An 18,087-nucleotide genomic window follows, 5' to 3' on the forward strand; every position below is an offset into this window, starting at 1 on the left:
AAAGACCATCCCCTGGCCTGGCACAGTGCTATATTAACACAGACCATCCCCTGGCCTGGCACAGTGCTATATTAACACAGACCATCCCTTGACCTGGCACAGTGCTATATTAACACAGACCATCCCCTGGCCTGGTGCTATATTAACACACACCATCCCCTGTCCTGGCACAGTGCTATATTAACACACACCATCCCCTGGCATGGCACAGTGCTATATTAACACAGACCATCCCCTGGCCTGGCACAGTGCTATATTAACACACACCATCCCCTGGCATGGCACAGTGCTATATTAACACACACCATCCCCTGACCTGGCACAGTGCTATATTAACACAGACCATCCCCTGGCCTGGCACAGTGCTATATTAACACACACCATCCCCTGGCATGGCACAGTGCTATATTAACACACACCATCCCCTGGCATGGCACAGTGCTATATTAACACACACCATCCCCTGGCCTGGCACAGTGCTATATTAACACACACCATCCCCTGGCATGGCAAAGTGCTATATTAACACACACCATCCCCTGGCATGGCACAGTGCTATATTAACACACACCATCCCCTGGCCTGGCACAGTGCTATATTAACACACACCATCCCCTGGCCTGGCACAGTGCTATATTAACACAGACCATCCCCTGACCTGGCACAGTGCTATATTAACACACACCATCCCCTGACCTGGCACAGTGCTATATTAACACACACCATCCCCTGACCTGGCACAGTGCTATATTAACACAGACCATCCCCTGACCTGGCACAGTGCTATATTAACACACACCATCCCCTGGCCTGGCACAGTGCTATATTAACACACACCATCCCCTGACCTGGCACAGTGCTATATTAACACACACCATCCCCTGGCCTGGCACAGTGCTATATTAACACACACCATCCCCTGACCTGGCATAGTGCTATATTAACACACACCATCCCCTGACCTGGCATAGTGCTATATTAACACACACCATCCCCTGACCTGGCACAGTGCTATATTAACACACACCATCCCCTGGCATGGCACAGTGCTATATTAACACACACCATCCCCTGGCATGGCACAGTGCTATATTAACACACACCATCCCCTGGCATGGCACAGTGCTATATTAACACACACCATCCCCTGGCCTGGCACAGTGCTATATTAACACACACCATCCCCTGGCCTGGCACAGTGCTATATTAACACAGACCATCCCCTGGCCTGGCACAGTGCTATATTAACACAGACCATCCCCTGGCCTGGCACAGTGCTATATTAACACAGACCATCCCTTGACCTGGCACAGTGCTATATTAACACAGACCATCCCCTGGCCTGGTGCTATATTAACACACACCATCCCCTGGCATGGCACAGTGCTATATTAACACAGACCATCCCCTGGCCTGGCACAGTGCTATATTAACACACACCATCCCCTGGCATGGCACAGTGCTATATTAACACACACCATCCCCTGGCCTGGCACAGTGCTATATTAACACACACCATCCCCTGGCCTGGCACAGTGCGATATTAACACACACCATCCCCTGGCCTGGCACAGTGCTATATTAACACACACCATCCCCTGGCCTGGCACAGTGCGATATTAACACACACCATCCCCTGGCCTGGCACAGTGCTATATTAACACACACCATCCCCTGGCATGGCACAGTGCTATATTAACCAGACCATCACCTGGCCTGGCACAGTGCTATATTAACACAGACCATCCCCTGGCCTGGCACAGTGCTATATTAACCAGACCATCCCCTGGCCTGGCACAGTGCTATATTAACACAGACCATCCCCTGGCCTGGCACAGTGCTATATTAACACAGACCATCCCCTGGCCTGGCACAGTGCTATATTAACACACACCATCCCCTGGCCTGGCACAGTGCTATATTAACACAGACCATCCCCTGGCCTGGCACAGTGCTATATTAACCAGACCATCCCCTGGCCTGGCACAGTGCTATATTAACACAGACCATCCCCTGGCCTGGCACAGTGCTATATTAACACACACCATCCCCTGGCCTGGCACAGTGCTAGATTAACACACACCATCCCCTGACCTGGCACAGTGCTATATTAACACACACCATCCCCTGGCATGGCACAGTGCTAGATTAACACACACCATCCCCTGACCTGGCACAGTGCTATATTAACACACACCATCCCCTGACCTGGCACAGTGCTATATTAACACACACCATCCCCTGGCATGGCACAGTGCTATATTAACACACACCATCCCCTGGCATGGCACAGTGCTATATTAACACACACCATCCCCTGGCCTGGCACAGTGCTATATTAACACAGACCATCCCCTGACCTGGCACAGTGCTATATTAACACACACCATCCCCTGACCTGGCACAGTGCTATATTAACACAGACCATCCCCTGGCATGGCACAGTGCTATATTAACACACACCATCCCCTGGCCTGGCACAGTGCTATATTAACACACACCATCCCCTGACCTGGCACAGTGCTATATTAACACAGACCATCCCCTGGCCTGGCACAGTGCTATATTAACACAGACCATCCCCTGGCATGGCACAGTGCTATATTAACACACACCATCCCCTGGCCTGGCACAGTGCTATATTAACACACACCATCCCCTGGCATGGCACAGTGCTATATTAACACACACCATCCCCTGGCATGGCACAGTGCTATATTAACACACACCATCCCCTGACCTGGCACAGTGCTATATTAACACACACCATCCCCTGACCTGGCACAGTGCTATATTAACACAGACCATCCCCTGACCTGGCACAGTGCTATATTAACACACACCATCCCCTGGCCTGGCACAGTGCTATATTAACACACACCATCCCCTGACCTGGTACAGTGCTATATTAACACACACCATCCCCTGGCATGGCACAGTGCTATATTAACACACACCATCCCCTGGCCTGGCACAGTGCTATATTAACACACACCATCCCCTGACCTGGCACAGTGCTATATTAACACACACCATCCCCTGGCCTGGCACAGTGCTATATTAACACACACCATCCCCTGGCCTGGCACAGTGCTATATTAACACAGACCATCCCCTGACCTGGCACAGTGCTATATTAACACACACCATCCCCTGACATGGCACAGTGCTATATTAACACACACCATCCCCTGACCTGGCACAGTGCTATAACAGCACACTACCCCTATGGCAAGAGAGAGAGTATTGGCCCAGGGGGGAAACTCAGAATACAAGACATTGAGGAAATTTAAATAACCTCTGTCAAATGTGTACAAGTCAAATGTGACAGTAATGGTGCAGGGCATCCTCATGCAGTTCCAGCAGGACTTTACGAGATCAAATAGAGACCACAGTAGGAAAAGCTCTCTCTCTGTGACGACTCCCCCATCCTGAGTGAGTCTGATCACACCTCTTCAAACTGTCCTGCAGACGAGGATAGTCACCCCCCCCTCCCCCCCCCCAGTGCTGAACACACCCAGGTCCCGCAACTGACTGCTGCTCCAGGGATAAATTCTAACAGCCCCCCTGTCAGCTCCCCCGATAGCCCTCCTGACGACCCCCACACATCCACTGAGGACACACAAAAGCCAGAGAATGTGCTCCTCATTGACTCAAATGGCAAATATATTCAAGAGCATAAACTTTATCCCAAACACAAAGTGGCTAAACTCTGTTTCCCAAACACTAGGCATGCCCTGGAGCTGTTGGCAAAGGACAGACTAGGGTCCTCCAGCCACATCATAATTCACACTGGCACAAATGCCCCGAGGGCCCAGCAGTAAATGATGGCAACAGCACTCAAAGGAGTGATTGAAAAAGTTTCTTCCACTTTCCCTAACACACGAGTGGTCATCTCCACTGATTTGGTATAGAGCAGACCTAACCCACTCTATTAAATGAGTCAAAACAGGGACATTTTACATCTGTCGAGAAATGAATAAGGAAATTATCTCAACAGAGAAAAATGTCCTCATGTGTGCTACCTATGTCCCCCCAATAGAATCCCATACTTTAACAATGACAGCTTCTCCATCCTAGTGGGGGAGATCAACCATTTCAAGGCCCAGGGACATGTACTAATCTGTGGCAACCTAAATGCCAGAACTGGACAAGAACCCAACCCCCTCAGCACACAGGGGGACAAACACCTACCTGGAGGTGACAGCATTCCCTTCCCCATATGCCTCCCTAGACACAACTATGACAACATAACCAACAAAAACGGGTCACAACTCCTGCAGCTCTGTCAGGTGCTGGGTACGTACATAGTCAATGGTAGGCTTCGAGGGGACTCCTATGGTAGGTACAACTATAACTCATCACTTGGCAGTAGTACTGTAGATTACTTTATCACTGACCTCAACCCAGAGTCTCTTAGAGCATTCACAGTCAGTCCACTGACACCCCTATCAGATCACAGCAAAATCACACTCTACTTGAACAGAGCTATGCTCAATCATGAGGCATCAAACCCAAAGGAACTGAAAAATATTAAGAAGTGCTTTAGATGGAAGGAAAATTGTGTGGAAATCTACCAAAAAACAATTAGGCAACAACACATTCAATCCCTTCTAGACAAAAGGTTTCACTGTAATAGTGAAGGTGTAAATTTGGCAGTGTCATAACGTTGCCCTCTTTGGGTACAGCAAGCCCATCCCCCTCTCTCTGTCTCCTACACCCAGGCTGCTGTGGTCAGAGAGAGGTCGTAAATTCCTGGAGGAGATTATCTCCTCATGGCCACAGTATAGAGATTGAATTTTCATAGAGAACAAAGGAATTTCTTCCACCTCACAGGACTGGAGAACCGAACATCATTTATGTTCTGGAGAAGGTATAAAAGTTTGGTGAAGAATCCAGCTACGAACTGGTCCGTTTGGTACAATTTGGTGAAACTCATGGAAGACAATACGGCCACATTACCATAACGCTGTTTATATAATAGCCTCAGATATGAGGTTTACATCTAATTGTTGTATAAGATGAATGAGTGAAGATGATACTGTTTGTAAAATTGTCTAATGTGATTTTGGACTGTTTAATGAAGGAAACTCCAATTCCCTTTTGAGTTTAACTAAATCAGAGGACCGCCCATGAGCCCAGTTCGCACCTGGCGTCATGAGACAGCCTTTTTCTGCTCTCCCGAATAAAACCCCCACGTTGAGAATTTCTCAACAGACCATGTTTCCCACAATTATGAGAAGACAAAGGTTGCAGACCAGCTTACCTCGATAACGAGAGGGCCAAGGTTTGAGACCAGACTGCTGAATCTTTTAACCATCCCACGTGGTTAAACTCTTAAGACTATCGATAGCGACAGAATAAGAACAAGTCTTTGATATTAATTACTAGTCTGCAGCTAGGAATTCGGTATCTTTGAACGTGAAGACCGACAACTGCCGAAACATCTATCCATAATGACATGAATGAATGTCACTCTGAACTATCCATTCTAACCACGACAGAGAGGGCAAACTCTCCAACAGAAACAAACTTTTCAACAGAGACCCCGACGACACACTGAGCGTAAATATATACAGTATGTTGATTGCAATTGTTCACAAATGAGTGAGCGTTCATGTGCAAAGGATTAGCATTTCAATTGTTATAATTATCAACTGTGTGTTGTCTTCTCAGACGACCCCCACTTCCCTTTTGTACACCAAGCCGCGATGCCTGTTTATCCCATTAGGGAAACTCCGTTATCATTTCCTTGTAACTATCTACTGTTTGTTTATGCATTTCTGTGAATTATTTAGTTAGTAAATAAATGATTTAAGACAATTGATGTATGGATGACTCATAGTAAAGACGGGGTTCGTGCAGATAACCAATAATTTACAACGTTTGGAATAAGACTAACGTGAGGTAAAATAAATAATTCATTAATTCAGAAGACTATTGATCAGATATGAAAATATCTGAAAAGTTATATTAGGAAAATTATCTGAATATTTTCCTTGACGCCCCCGACTTCCTAGTTAATTACAGTTACATGATTACTCAGTCTAATCGCGTAATAATAATTACAGACAATCTTTGATAAAAACTACAAGTCTTCGTTTAATGATAGTAAAGACACGACAGCAGTAGAAAACCTAAACAGTATATTTGACCTCTCAGCTTCCCTATCAAATCTAAAAATGTCAAACAGACAACCTAAGAAAATTGACAACAATGACAAATGTTTTGATGAAGAATGTCACGACTTCCGCCGAAGTCGGTCCCTCTCCTTGTTCGGGTGGTGTTCGGCGGTCGAGGTCACCGGCCTTCTAGCCATCGCCGATCCACTTTTCATTTTCCATTTGTTTTGTCTTTGTTTTACACACCTGGTTTCAATCCCCCAATTACTTGTTCATTATTTAACCCTATGTTCCCCCATTGTTTTTGTGAGTGATTGTTTGTATGTTTATGGTCCGTTATTGTGGGATAGTTTATTGTGTTGTATATATTTGTATTCTTGAGTAAAGTACGTTCATTACTCATATCTGCTGTCTTGCACCTGACTCCTCCTTACCAGCTACACACAGACCGATTATAAAGAATGCAAAAACCTAAGAAAGAAATTGAGAAACCTATCCAACCAAAAACATAGAGACCCAGAAAACCTGAGCCTACGCTTTCACTATGGTGAAGCACTAAAACAAAACAGAAATACTGTACACTACGGAAAAATAAGTTGTAGCACATCAGAAATCAGCTCAATGTAATTGAAGAGTCCATAGAATCTAACCACTTCTGAGAAAATTGGAAAACTCTAAACAAGCAACAGCATGAAGAGTTATCTATCCAAAACAGAGATGTATGGATAAACCACTTATCCAATCTTTTTGGCTCTATAACAAAGAACAAACAGCAAAAATATCTACACGATCAGATACAAATCGTAGAATCAACTATTATAGACTACCAGAACCCATTGGATTCTCCAATTACATTGAATGAACTACAGGACAAAATACAAACCCTCCAACCCAAAAAGGTCTGTGGGGTTGATGGTATCCTAAATTTAATGACAAAATATACAGACCAATTGGTTATACTTAAACTCTTTAACATAATCCTCAGCTCTGGCATCTTGCCTGGTTTTTGGAACCAATGACTGATCACCACAATCCAAAAAAGTGTAGACAAATTTGACCCCAATAACTACCGGGGTTTATGCGTCAACAGCAACCTTAGGAAAACCCTCTGCATTATCATTAACAGCAGATTTTACCTCAGCGAAAACAATGTACTGAGAAAATGTCAAATTGGCTTTTAACCAAATTACGGTATGACAGACCACGTATTCACCCTGCACACCCCCTAATTGACGAACAAACAAATCAAAACAAAGGCAAAGTCTTCTCATTCTTTGTTGATTTCAAAAAAGCTTTAGACTCAATTTGGCATGGGGGTCTGCTATACAAATTGATGGAAAGTGGTTTTGGGGGAAAACATACATTGTAAAATCCATGTACATAAACAAGTGTGCGGTTAAAATTGGCAAAAAAAACACACATTTCTTTCCACAGTGCCAGGGGGTGACACAGGGATGCAGCTTAAGCCTTAAACTCTTCAACATATAACCTGTAATGCTCGTCGAATTGGGTAGACCAAGGCGCAGCGTGATTTGGGTTCATCATAATTTATTAGAATGTGAACCAGCAACAAAAACAATAAAGACAAACAAACAAACAAACGTACAGCCTTGTAGGGCTCAAAAGCAACAATACAAAAGAAGATACAACAAACAACAAGTGGAAAAAGGCTGCCTAAGTATGATCCCCAATCAGAGACGATAGACAGCTGCCTCTGATTCGGAGCTCTGGACTGGGAACTGTCGCCGGAAGCTCTGGAGGCCTGATGCGTGGGACCAGTACAGGTGGCACCGGGCTGATGACACGTACCTCAAGGCGAGGAGGTGTACTGGAGACCAGAAGTGCTGAGCCGGCACAACCCGTCCTGGCTGGATGCTCACTTTTGCACGGTAAGTTTGAGAAGCTAGCACAGAACGCACCGGGCTGTGGATGTGCACTGGACACACATTGCGTATCTCCGCAAAACATGGTGGTCCCACGCTCCTCACGGCGACTGTCTTGCTCCAGACACCAAACTATCCACTCTACCTCATCCCTCCCCTCAACTACCTCACAATACTCCTCGCTCAGTCTATTCCAATATTCCTCTTCGATCTCAGACTCGCCCCTCGGCTTCGCCGACCAACCCGTGTGCCTCTCGGGCTCCTGTTGTGGTCGTGAACCCCGGTGTTGTCGTTGTTCCTCCTTCACTGCCGTCGCCTGCTTCCATGCCACAATCTCATCCCATGTCCAGGATGTCCTCCATTCCTGGCTTTCCTCCAGTGCACGCTGCTTGGTCCGTTGTTGGTGGGATCTTCTGTAACGCTCGTCGAAATGGGTAGACCAAGGCGCAGGGTGATTTGGGTTCATCATAATTTATTAGAATGTGAACCAGCAACAAAAACAAGAAAGAGAACCAAACAAACGAACGTACAGCCTTGTAGGGCTCAAAAGCAACAATACAAAAACAAGATCCAACAAACAACAAATGGAAAAGGCTGCCTAAGTATGATCCCCAATCAGAGACAACGATAAACAGCTGCCTCTGATTGGGAACCATACCCGGCCAACAAAGAAATAGAAAACATAGAATACACATAGAAATAATAAACTAGAACACCCCCCAGTCACACCCTGACCTACTCCACCATAGAAAATTAAGGCTTTCTATGGTCAGGACATTACAATACCAACAAATTGGCAAGGGCACTAGAACAGTCTGCAGCACCCTACTACAATCTGAAGTCTTATGTCTACTGTTTCCTGATGATCTGGTGCTTCTGTCCCCAACCAAGGAGGGCCTGCAGCAACCACTGGATCTTCTGCACAGATTCTGTCAGACTTGGGCCCTGACTGTAAATCTCAGTAAGACCAAAAAATTGTGTTCCAAAAAAGAGCCAGTTGCTGGGACACCGAATACAAATTTAATCTAGACACCGTTGCCCTAGAGCACACGAAAATGTATACATAACTTGGGCTAAACATCAGCACCACAGGTAACTTCCACAAAGCTGTGAATAGTCTGAGATACAAGGCAAGAAGGGCCTTCCGTGCCACCAAAAGGAACATAAAATTTGACATACATAAAATGTGAAATACTTGAATCAGTTATTGAACCCATTAACCGTTATGGTTGTGAGGTTTGGGGTACGCTCACCAACCAAGAATTCACAAAATGGTACAAAAATCTAATTGAGACTCTGTATGCAGAATTTTGCAAAAATATCCTCTGTGTACAACGTAAAACACCAAATAATGCATGCAGAGCAGAATTAGGCCGATACCCGTTAATTATCAAAACCCAGAAAAGAGCTGATAAATTCTACAACCACTTAAAAGGAAGCGATTCCCAAACCCTCCATAACAAAGCCATCACCTACAGAGAAATTAACCTGGAGAAGAGCCCCTAAGCAAGCTATTGAGAAAGGCCGCCAAAGACTTTCAAGAGAAGACAGGCTATGTACATACTGCCCACAAAATGAGGTGGAAACTGAGTGCACTTCCTAACCTCCTGCCAAATGTATGACCATCTTAGAGACACATATTTCCCTCAGATTACACAGACCCACAAAGAATTCGAAAACTCCCATATAAACTCCCATATATATTGGGTGAAATACTACAGTGTGCAATCACAACAGCAAGATTTGTGACCTGTTGCCACAAGAAAAGGGCGACCAGTGAAGAACAAACACCATTGTAAATACAACATATATTTATTTTCCCTTTTGTACTTTAACTATTTGCACATCATTACAACACTGTATATAGACATAATAGGACATTTGTAATGTCTTTATTGTTTTGGAACTTTTGGAAGTGTAATGTTTACTGTTAATTTTTATTGTTTATTTCACTTTTGTTGATTATCTACAGTGGGGCAAAAAAGTATTTCGTCAGCCACCAATTGTGCAAGTTCTCCCACTTAAAAAGATGAGAGCGGCCTGTAATTTTCATCATAGGTACACTTCAACTATGACAGACAAAATGAGAAAGAAAATCCAGAAAAACACATTGTAGGAATTTTTATGAATTTATTTGCAAATTATGGTGGAAAATAATTTTTTTGTCAATAACAAAAGTTTATCTCAATACTTTGTTATATACCCTTTGTTGGCAATGACAGAGGTCAAACGTTTTCTGTAAGTCTTCACAAGGTTTTCACACACTGTTGCTGGTGTTTTGGCCCATTCCTCCATGCAGATCTCCTCTAGAGCAGTGATGTTTTGGGGCTGTTGCTGGGCAACACGGACTTTCAACTTCTCCAAAGATTTTCTATGGGGTTGAGATCTGGAGACTGGCTAGGCCATTCCAGGACCTTGAAATGCTTCTTACGAAGCCACTCCTTCGTTGCCCAGGCAGTGTGTTTGGGATCATTGTCATGCTGAAAGACCCAGCCACGTTTCATCTTCAATGCCCTTGCTGATGGAAGGAGGTTTTTACTCAAAATCTCACGATACATGGTCTCATTCATTCTTTCCTTTACACGGATCAGTCGTCCTGGTCCCTTTGCAGAAATTCTGCCCCAAAGCATGATGTTTCCACCCCCATGCTTCACAGTAGGTATGGTGTTCTTTGGATGCAACTCAGCATTCTTTGTCCTCCAAACACAACGAGTTGAGTTTTTACCAAAAAGTTATATTTTGGTTTCATCTGACCATATGACATTCTCCCAATCTTCTTCTGGATCATCCAAATGCTCTCTAGCAAACGTCAGACGGGCCTGGACACGTCTGGCACTGCAGGATTTGAGTCCCTGGCGGCGTAGTGTGTTACTGATGGTAGGCTTTGTTACTTTGGTCCCAGCTCTCTGCAGGTCATTCACTAGGTCCCCCCGTGTGGTTCTGGGATTTTTGCTCACCGTTCTTGTGATCATTTTGACCCCACGGGGTGAGATCTTGCGTGGAGCCCCAGATTGAGGGAGATTATCAGTGGTCTTGTATGTCTTCCATTTCCTAATAATTGCTCCCACAGTTGATTTCTTCAAACCAAGCTGCTTACCTATTGCAGATTCAGTCTTCCCAGCCTGGTGCAAGTCTACAATTTTGTTTCTGGTGTCCTTTGACAGCTCTTTGGTCTTGGCCATCGTGGAGTTTGGAGTGTGACTGTTTGAGGTTGTGGACAGGGTGTCTTTTATACTGATAACAAGTTCAAACAGGTGCCATTAATACAGGTAACGAGTGAAGGACAGAGGAGCCTCTTAAAATAAGAAGTTACAGGTCTGTGAGAGCCATAAATCTTGCTTGTTTGTAGGTGACCAAATATTTATTTTCCACCATAATTTGCAAATAAATTCATTAGAAATCCTACAATGTGTTTTTCTTGATTTTCTTTCTCATTTTGTCTGTCATAGTTGAAGTGTACCTATGATGAAAATTACAGGCCTCTCTCGTCTTTTTAAGTGGGAGAACTTGCACAATTGGTGGCTGACTAAATACTTTTTTGCCCCACTGTATTTCACTAGCCGTGGCAATATGTTTCCCATGCCAATAAAGCCTTTACATTGAAATGTAACTGAGAGAGAGAAAGGCTTTACCTTGTGTGCCTGGGAGAGCTGCAGGAGACAGAAAAATGACATATGAGGATTGACAGACAGACAGTCGCTCACTCACTCGGTCAGACAGACAGACACTCAGTCAGATAGACAGTCAGTAAGTCAGATAGACAAAAAGACAGACAGACAGACAGACAGACAGACAGACAGACAGACAGACAGACAGACAGCATATCATCATTCTGCACACAGAAGAGCAGAACAAGTCAAACTGGAAAATCCAGTCAAATGAATGAAGCTCATAATGAGTAATCCCTCGTGTAGCATGAAGAGGACTGATCAGAGGACACACACACGGACACACACACACACACACAGACACACACACACACACACACACACACACACACACACACACACACACACACACACACACACACACACACACACACACACACACACACACACACACACACACGGACACACACACACACGGACACACACACAAACGCACAAGCACATACACATATGCGCACACATACAGTACATTATGTACACACATGTACACTCATGCCCTTTTCTACTCACTATGATACTCCCAGTGCTGTCCATGTAGGCCTCTGTCCAGACCGTGTCATGTTCATGATCGATGACTTTAGGACGACTCATAACATGAAGATACCTCATCACATTTTCCTGTACATCAGCCAGTGTGGAGATCTGACTGAAATACCCTGTGGCAACACACACAAGCACGCACGCACGCACGCACACACAGACACACACACAAACACACACACACGCACGTGCACATGCACACACAATGTATCACACTAGGGGTATTTCCCAGTAAGTGTGTGTGTCAGAATAAAGTTAGAGTAGCTGGGCTGTGTAATCCCACAGTGATCACTTTTCCTGACTGTGACTTTGTAGCCATCAGCGGCAGGTGGCCAGGGGGAAAGTCTCTGACAGAAAGAGGGATTAGGCAGGTATGGCCCCTGAGCCCTGTGTCTCCACTAACACTCCATTCTGCACACATCAGCACAGCCAATCTACCCAACACACACTCACGCCCACATATTATATCCTTCCTGTTTGGCCCTGTCCGGGGGTGTCCTCGGATGGAGCCACAGTGTCTCCTGACCCCTCCTGTCTCAGCCTCCAGTATTTATGCTGCAGTAGTTTATGTGTCGGGGGGCTAGGGTCAGTTTGTTATATCTGGAGTACTTCTCCTGTCCTATCCGGTGTCCTGTGTGAATTTAAGTATGCTCTCTCTAATTCTCTCTTTCTCTCTTTCTTTCTCTCTCTTGGAGGACCTGAGCCCTAGGACCATGCCTCAGGACAACCTGACATGATGACTCCTTGCTGTCCCCAGTCCACCTGGCCGTGCTGCTGCTCCAGTTTCAACTGTTCTGCCTGTGATTATTATTATTTGACCATGCTGGTAATTTATGAACATTTGAACATCTTGGCCATGTTCTGTTACAATCTCCACCCGGCACAGCCAGAAGAGGACTGGCCACCCCACATAGACTGGTTCCTCTCTAGGTTTCTTCCTAGGTTTTGGCCTTTCTAGGGAGTCTTTCCTAGCCACCGTGCTTCTACACCTGCACTGCTTGCTGTTTGGGGTTTTAGGTTGGGTTTCTGTACAGCACTTTGAGATATCAGCTGATGTACGAAGGGCTATATAAATACATTTTATTTGATATTCACACACAGACAATCTACCCAACACACACTCATACCCACACATTCAACATACCATCACAGTAATAGTATACATGTGCTGTGTAGTGTATTTGGTACATAGTGTATGTGGTTATTATACCATTTTTAAGAAAAGACAAACCTTTATTAGCACAGGCCATCCATTTCATGTTATCAGCAAAGGCAGACTCTCGGCCAATCAGGTAAGGGAATATGCGCACCTATTTGAAGAAGAAAGGGACATCAGCCATTTACAGTGTGGTGATTTAAATAGAGAATACATAAACATGTGCAGTGATGGAATCACATGGTGCTCCATTTTCCTGAGAGGAGAGGAGTGGAGATGAGATGAGAGGAGGATGAAAGTATAGTCTACTACCGAAGAGAGGAGAGGAGTGGAGATGAGATGAGAGGAGGATGAAAGTATAGTCTACTACCGAAGAGAGGAGAGGAGTGGAGATGACAGGAGGGTGGATAGATGTATAGTCTACTACTGAAGAGAGGAGAGGAGTGGAGATGAGATGAGATAAGAGGGGGGTGGATAGATGTATAGACTACTACCAAAGAGGAGAAGAGTGGATATGAGAGGAGAGGATGGATGTATAGTCTACTTCCTCTGTCGTGGCCAAAAGTTTTGAGAATGACACAAATATAAATGTTCACAAAGTCAGCTGCCTCAGTTTGTATGATGGCAATTTGCATATACTCCAGAATGTTATGAAGAGTGATCAGATGAATCGGAATTAATTGCAAAGTCCCTCTTTACCATGCAAATGAACTGAATCCCCAAAAGTGAGCCACTGCATTTCAGCCTTGCAACAAAAGGACCAGCTGACATCATGTCAGTGATTCTCTCGTTAACACAGGTGTGAGTGTTGACGAGGACAAGGCTGGAGATCACTCAGTCATGCTGATTGAGTTTGAATAACAGACTGGAAGCTTCAAAAGGAGGGTGGTGCTTGGAATCATTGTTCTTCCTCTGTCAACCATGGTTACCTGCAAGGAAACATGTGCCGTCATCATTGCTTTGCACAAAAAGGGCTTCACAGGCAAGGAAATTGCTGCCAGTAAGATTGCACCTAAATCAACCATCTATCGGATCATCAAGAACTTCAAGGAAAGCGGTTCAATTGTTGTGAAGAAGGCTTCAGGGTGCCCAAGAAAGTCCAGCAATCGCCAGGACCGTCTTCTAAAGTTGATTCAGCGTTGTGATTGGGGCACCACCAGTACAGAGCTTGCTCAGGAATGGCAGCAGGCAGGTGTGAGTGCATCTGCACGCACAGTGAGGCGAAGACTTTTGGAGGATGGCCTGGTGTCAAGAGGGCAGCAAAGAAGCCACTTCTCTCCAGGAAAAACATCCAGGGACAAACTGATATTCTGCAAAAGGTGCAGGGATTGGACTGCTGAGGACTGGGGTAAAGTCATTTTCTCTGATGAATCCCCTTTCCGATTGTTTGGGGCATCCGGAAAAAAGCTTGTCCGGAGAATACAAGGTGAGCGCTACCATCAGTCTTGTGTCATGCCAACAGTAAAGCATCCTGAGACCATTCATGTGTGGGGTTGCTTCTCAGCCAAGTGAGTGGGCTCACTCACAATTTTGCCTAAGAACACAGCCATGAATAAAGAATGGTACTAACACATCATCCGAGAGCAACTTCTCCCAACCATCCAGGAACAGTTTGGTGATGAACAATGCCTTTTCCAGCATGATGGAGCACCTTGTCATAAGGCAAAAGTGATAACTAAAACATCAATATTTTGGGTCCATGGCCAGGAAACTCCCCAGACCTTAATCCCATTGAGAACTTGTGGTCAATCCTCAAGAAGCTGGTGGACAAACAAAAACCCACACATTCTGATAAACTCCCAGCATTGATTATGCAAGAATGGGCTGCCATCAGTCAGGATGTGGCCCAGAAGTTAATTGACTGCATGCCAGGGCAGATGGCAGAGGTCTTGAAAAACAAGGGTCAACACTGCAAATATTGACTCTTTGCATCAACTTCATGTAATTGTCAATAAAAGCATTTGACACTTATGAAATGCTTGCAATTATACTTCAGTATTCCATAGTAACATCTGACAAAAATATCTAAAGACACTGAAGCAGCAAATTAATATTTGTCTCATTCTCAAAACTTTTGGCCATGACTGTATAGTCTACTACTGAAGAGATGAGAGGAGATTAGAGGAGAGGAGGGTGGATGTATAATCTACTACCAAAGATAGGAGAGGAGAGGAGAGGAGAGGAGAGGAGAGGAGAGGAGAGGAGAGGAGAGGAGAGGAGAGGAGAGGAGAGGAGAGGAGAGGAGAGGAGAGGAGAGGAGAGGAGAGGAGGGTGGATGTATAATCTACTACCGAAGAGAGGAGATGAGAGGAGAGGAGGGTGGATGTATAATCTACTACTGAACGGAAATTAGAGGAGCGGAGAGGAGAGGAGGGTGGATGTATAATCTACTACCGAAGAGAGGAGACGAGATGAGAGGAGAGGAGGGTGGATGTATAATCTACTACCGAAGAGAGGAGATGAGAGGAGAGGAGGGTGGATGTATAATCTACTACCGAAGAGAGGAGAGGAGATGAGAGGAGAGGAGGGTGGATGTATAATCTACTACCGAAGAGAGGAGAGGAGATGAGAGGAGAGGAGGGTGGATGTATAATCTACTACCGAACGGAAATTAGAGGAGTGGAGAGGAGGGGGTGATGTATCGTCTACCACCAAAGAGAGGAGAGGTGGAGATGAGGAAAAAGGAAGGTAGAGGAGAGAAGAGGAAAGTAGAGGAGAGAAGGGGGGATGTATAGTCTACCACTGAAGAGAGGAGAGGAGAGGGTGGATGCATGGACTACTACAGTACTGTTTGTGCCTCACAATGAAAGACCCAGCACTCAGTATAGCTCTCTGTCTTTCTCCTTTTCCTTGCTTTTCCTTTCCTTTCCCTTCCCTTCATCTCTGCTCTCCTCTCTCCTCTCCTGCATCATCTTCTCATTTTCATTATGTTTCCTTCCTCTTGCTCTCTTTCTTGCTCATCCACATGATCTGCATGTCTGCGCTTAATTAGATCTGTGTGTATAAACCAAGGTTGACAGCACGGAGAAACAAGAGACAGTTAGAATTTTCTCTGTGGCATCCGCCAGCCACGGCTCAGAGTGAACGGCTGCCAAATACTGCCCCTCCGGGTATGTGGGGGGATGGAGGTTACACTGCCAGATACTGCTCCTTTGTGCTGAGTCTGCCGACACACACATGCTTGATAGGACTGGACAAAAGGGCCCCAAGGTGTTGTTTTTATTGCACTGTGAATAGTACAGCAGCCCATTTAATTTCAATTGCATTTGTTTAACGTTTTCACCAAGTCGTTTGTCACAGTGTGGCCTCCTGCCAGAAGGACCCTCCAATAGAGAGCCAGCCTGGGGCGACAGAGGCAGAGACTGAGAGGCAGAAGCAGGGAGAATAGTATGTTGGTGCTATGAGGAGGAGAGGGACTCTAGTCCGTATGTAGTCAGTCTGGGGCAGAGGCAGAGGAAAGGCTGAGGATACATAAGGAGAGAGGAGATCTACCATATGGAGAGACGGCCTCGGCAGTATAGATTAACAACGCGCATGCCCCACCTTGGATCTGTCTTTTTCAGCCATCTACTTCCTGTGTCTGAATAGTGCCAAATCCACCTGTCACTTAAATCTCATTGGATTGATTGCTTTCATTTTACTAATGCAACTGTTTCAAACTCTTGCTTGTGCCTGTCCTTTTTCGAAATCAAATCAAATCAAACTGTATTTGTCACATGCGCCGAATACAACACGTGTAGACCTTACCGTGAAATGCGTACTTACAAGCCCTTAACCAACAGTGCAGTTCAAGAAGAGTTAAGAAAATATTTACCAGAAAAACAAAAGTAAAAAATAATAAAAAGTAACACAATAAAATAACAATAACGAGGCTATATACAGGGGGTACCGGTGCCGAGTCAGTGTGCAGGGGTACAGGTTAGTTGAGGTAATTTGTACATGTAGGTAGGGGTGAAGTGACTATGCATTGATAACAAACAGTGAGTAGCAGCAGTGTACAAAACCATGTAATTGTTCAGCAGTCTTATGGCTTGTGGGTAGAAGCTGTTATAGAGCCTTTTGGTCCTAGACTAGATTTTGGTGAGGAAAAACATCACCCAGATAGGCCAGTCGTGTGAGAAACTCATCATCATGCAAGCAGTCAGACAAGTGAAAATTATGGTCAGTAAAGACAACTTTAAGCTTGTCTCTCAATTTAAAAAAAACATGTCAATACTTTGTCCCTTGATAACCAGCGCACTTCTTTCTGTATGTTGTAAATGCGTTACGTGGTCGCTGCCCATGTCATTGCATAGCGCAGAAAATACACAAGAGTTCAGGGGTCTTGCTTTAACAAAGTTAACAATTTTCACTGTGGTGTCCAAAACGTCTTTCAAGCTGTCAGGCATTCCCTTGGCTGCAAGAGCCTCTCGGTGGATGCTGCAGTGTACCCAAGTGGCATTGGGAACAACTGCTTGCACACGCGTTACCACTCCACTACGTCTCCCTGTCATGGCTTTTGCACCATCAGTACAGATACCAACATGAGCAGCAGCTACGTGTGGCTACATATGGACCGTTAGTGGAATTCCCACGAGAGTAACGGTTAATGTGATTGGATGTTAATTATTTTACTAGGCTACCTGTAATGCACTCTATGCGTAGTGGGTGCGGAGTCAGGCGCAGGAAGCAGAGGGTAAAGAACAATGTTTTATTCCGACGCAGGGAAAATGGTCACG

At 45.1% G+C, this 18,087-nt stretch overlaps 1 protein-coding gene across 1 annotated transcript in view; it reads right to left on the minus strand.

The window, feature by feature from the left end:
• Nucleotides 1–18,087, minus strand: part of LOC115131688 (voltage-dependent calcium channel subunit alpha-2/delta-3-like) — a 108,592-nt gene that overhangs the window by 51,389 nt on the left and 39,116 nt on the right. Inside the window, exons 12-14 of the mRNA XM_065003102.1 lie at nt 13,445–13,523; nt 12,184–12,329; nt 11,638–11,655 (exon numbers count right to left, since the gene is read on the minus strand). Coding sequence (XP_064859174.1) covers nt 11,638–11,655; nt 12,184–12,329; nt 13,445–13,523 — 243 coding nt within the window. The remainder of the gene's footprint in view (nt 1–11,637; nt 11,656–12,183; nt 12,330–13,444; nt 13,524–18,087) is intronic.

Source organism: Oncorhynchus nerka, linkage group LG2 (genome assembly GCF_034236695.1).
Source record: "Oncorhynchus nerka isolate Pitt River linkage group LG2, Oner_Uvic_2.0, whole genome shotgun sequence".
Classification (NCBI taxonomy): domain Eukaryota; kingdom Metazoa; phylum Chordata; class Actinopteri; order Salmoniformes; family Salmonidae; genus Oncorhynchus; species Oncorhynchus nerka.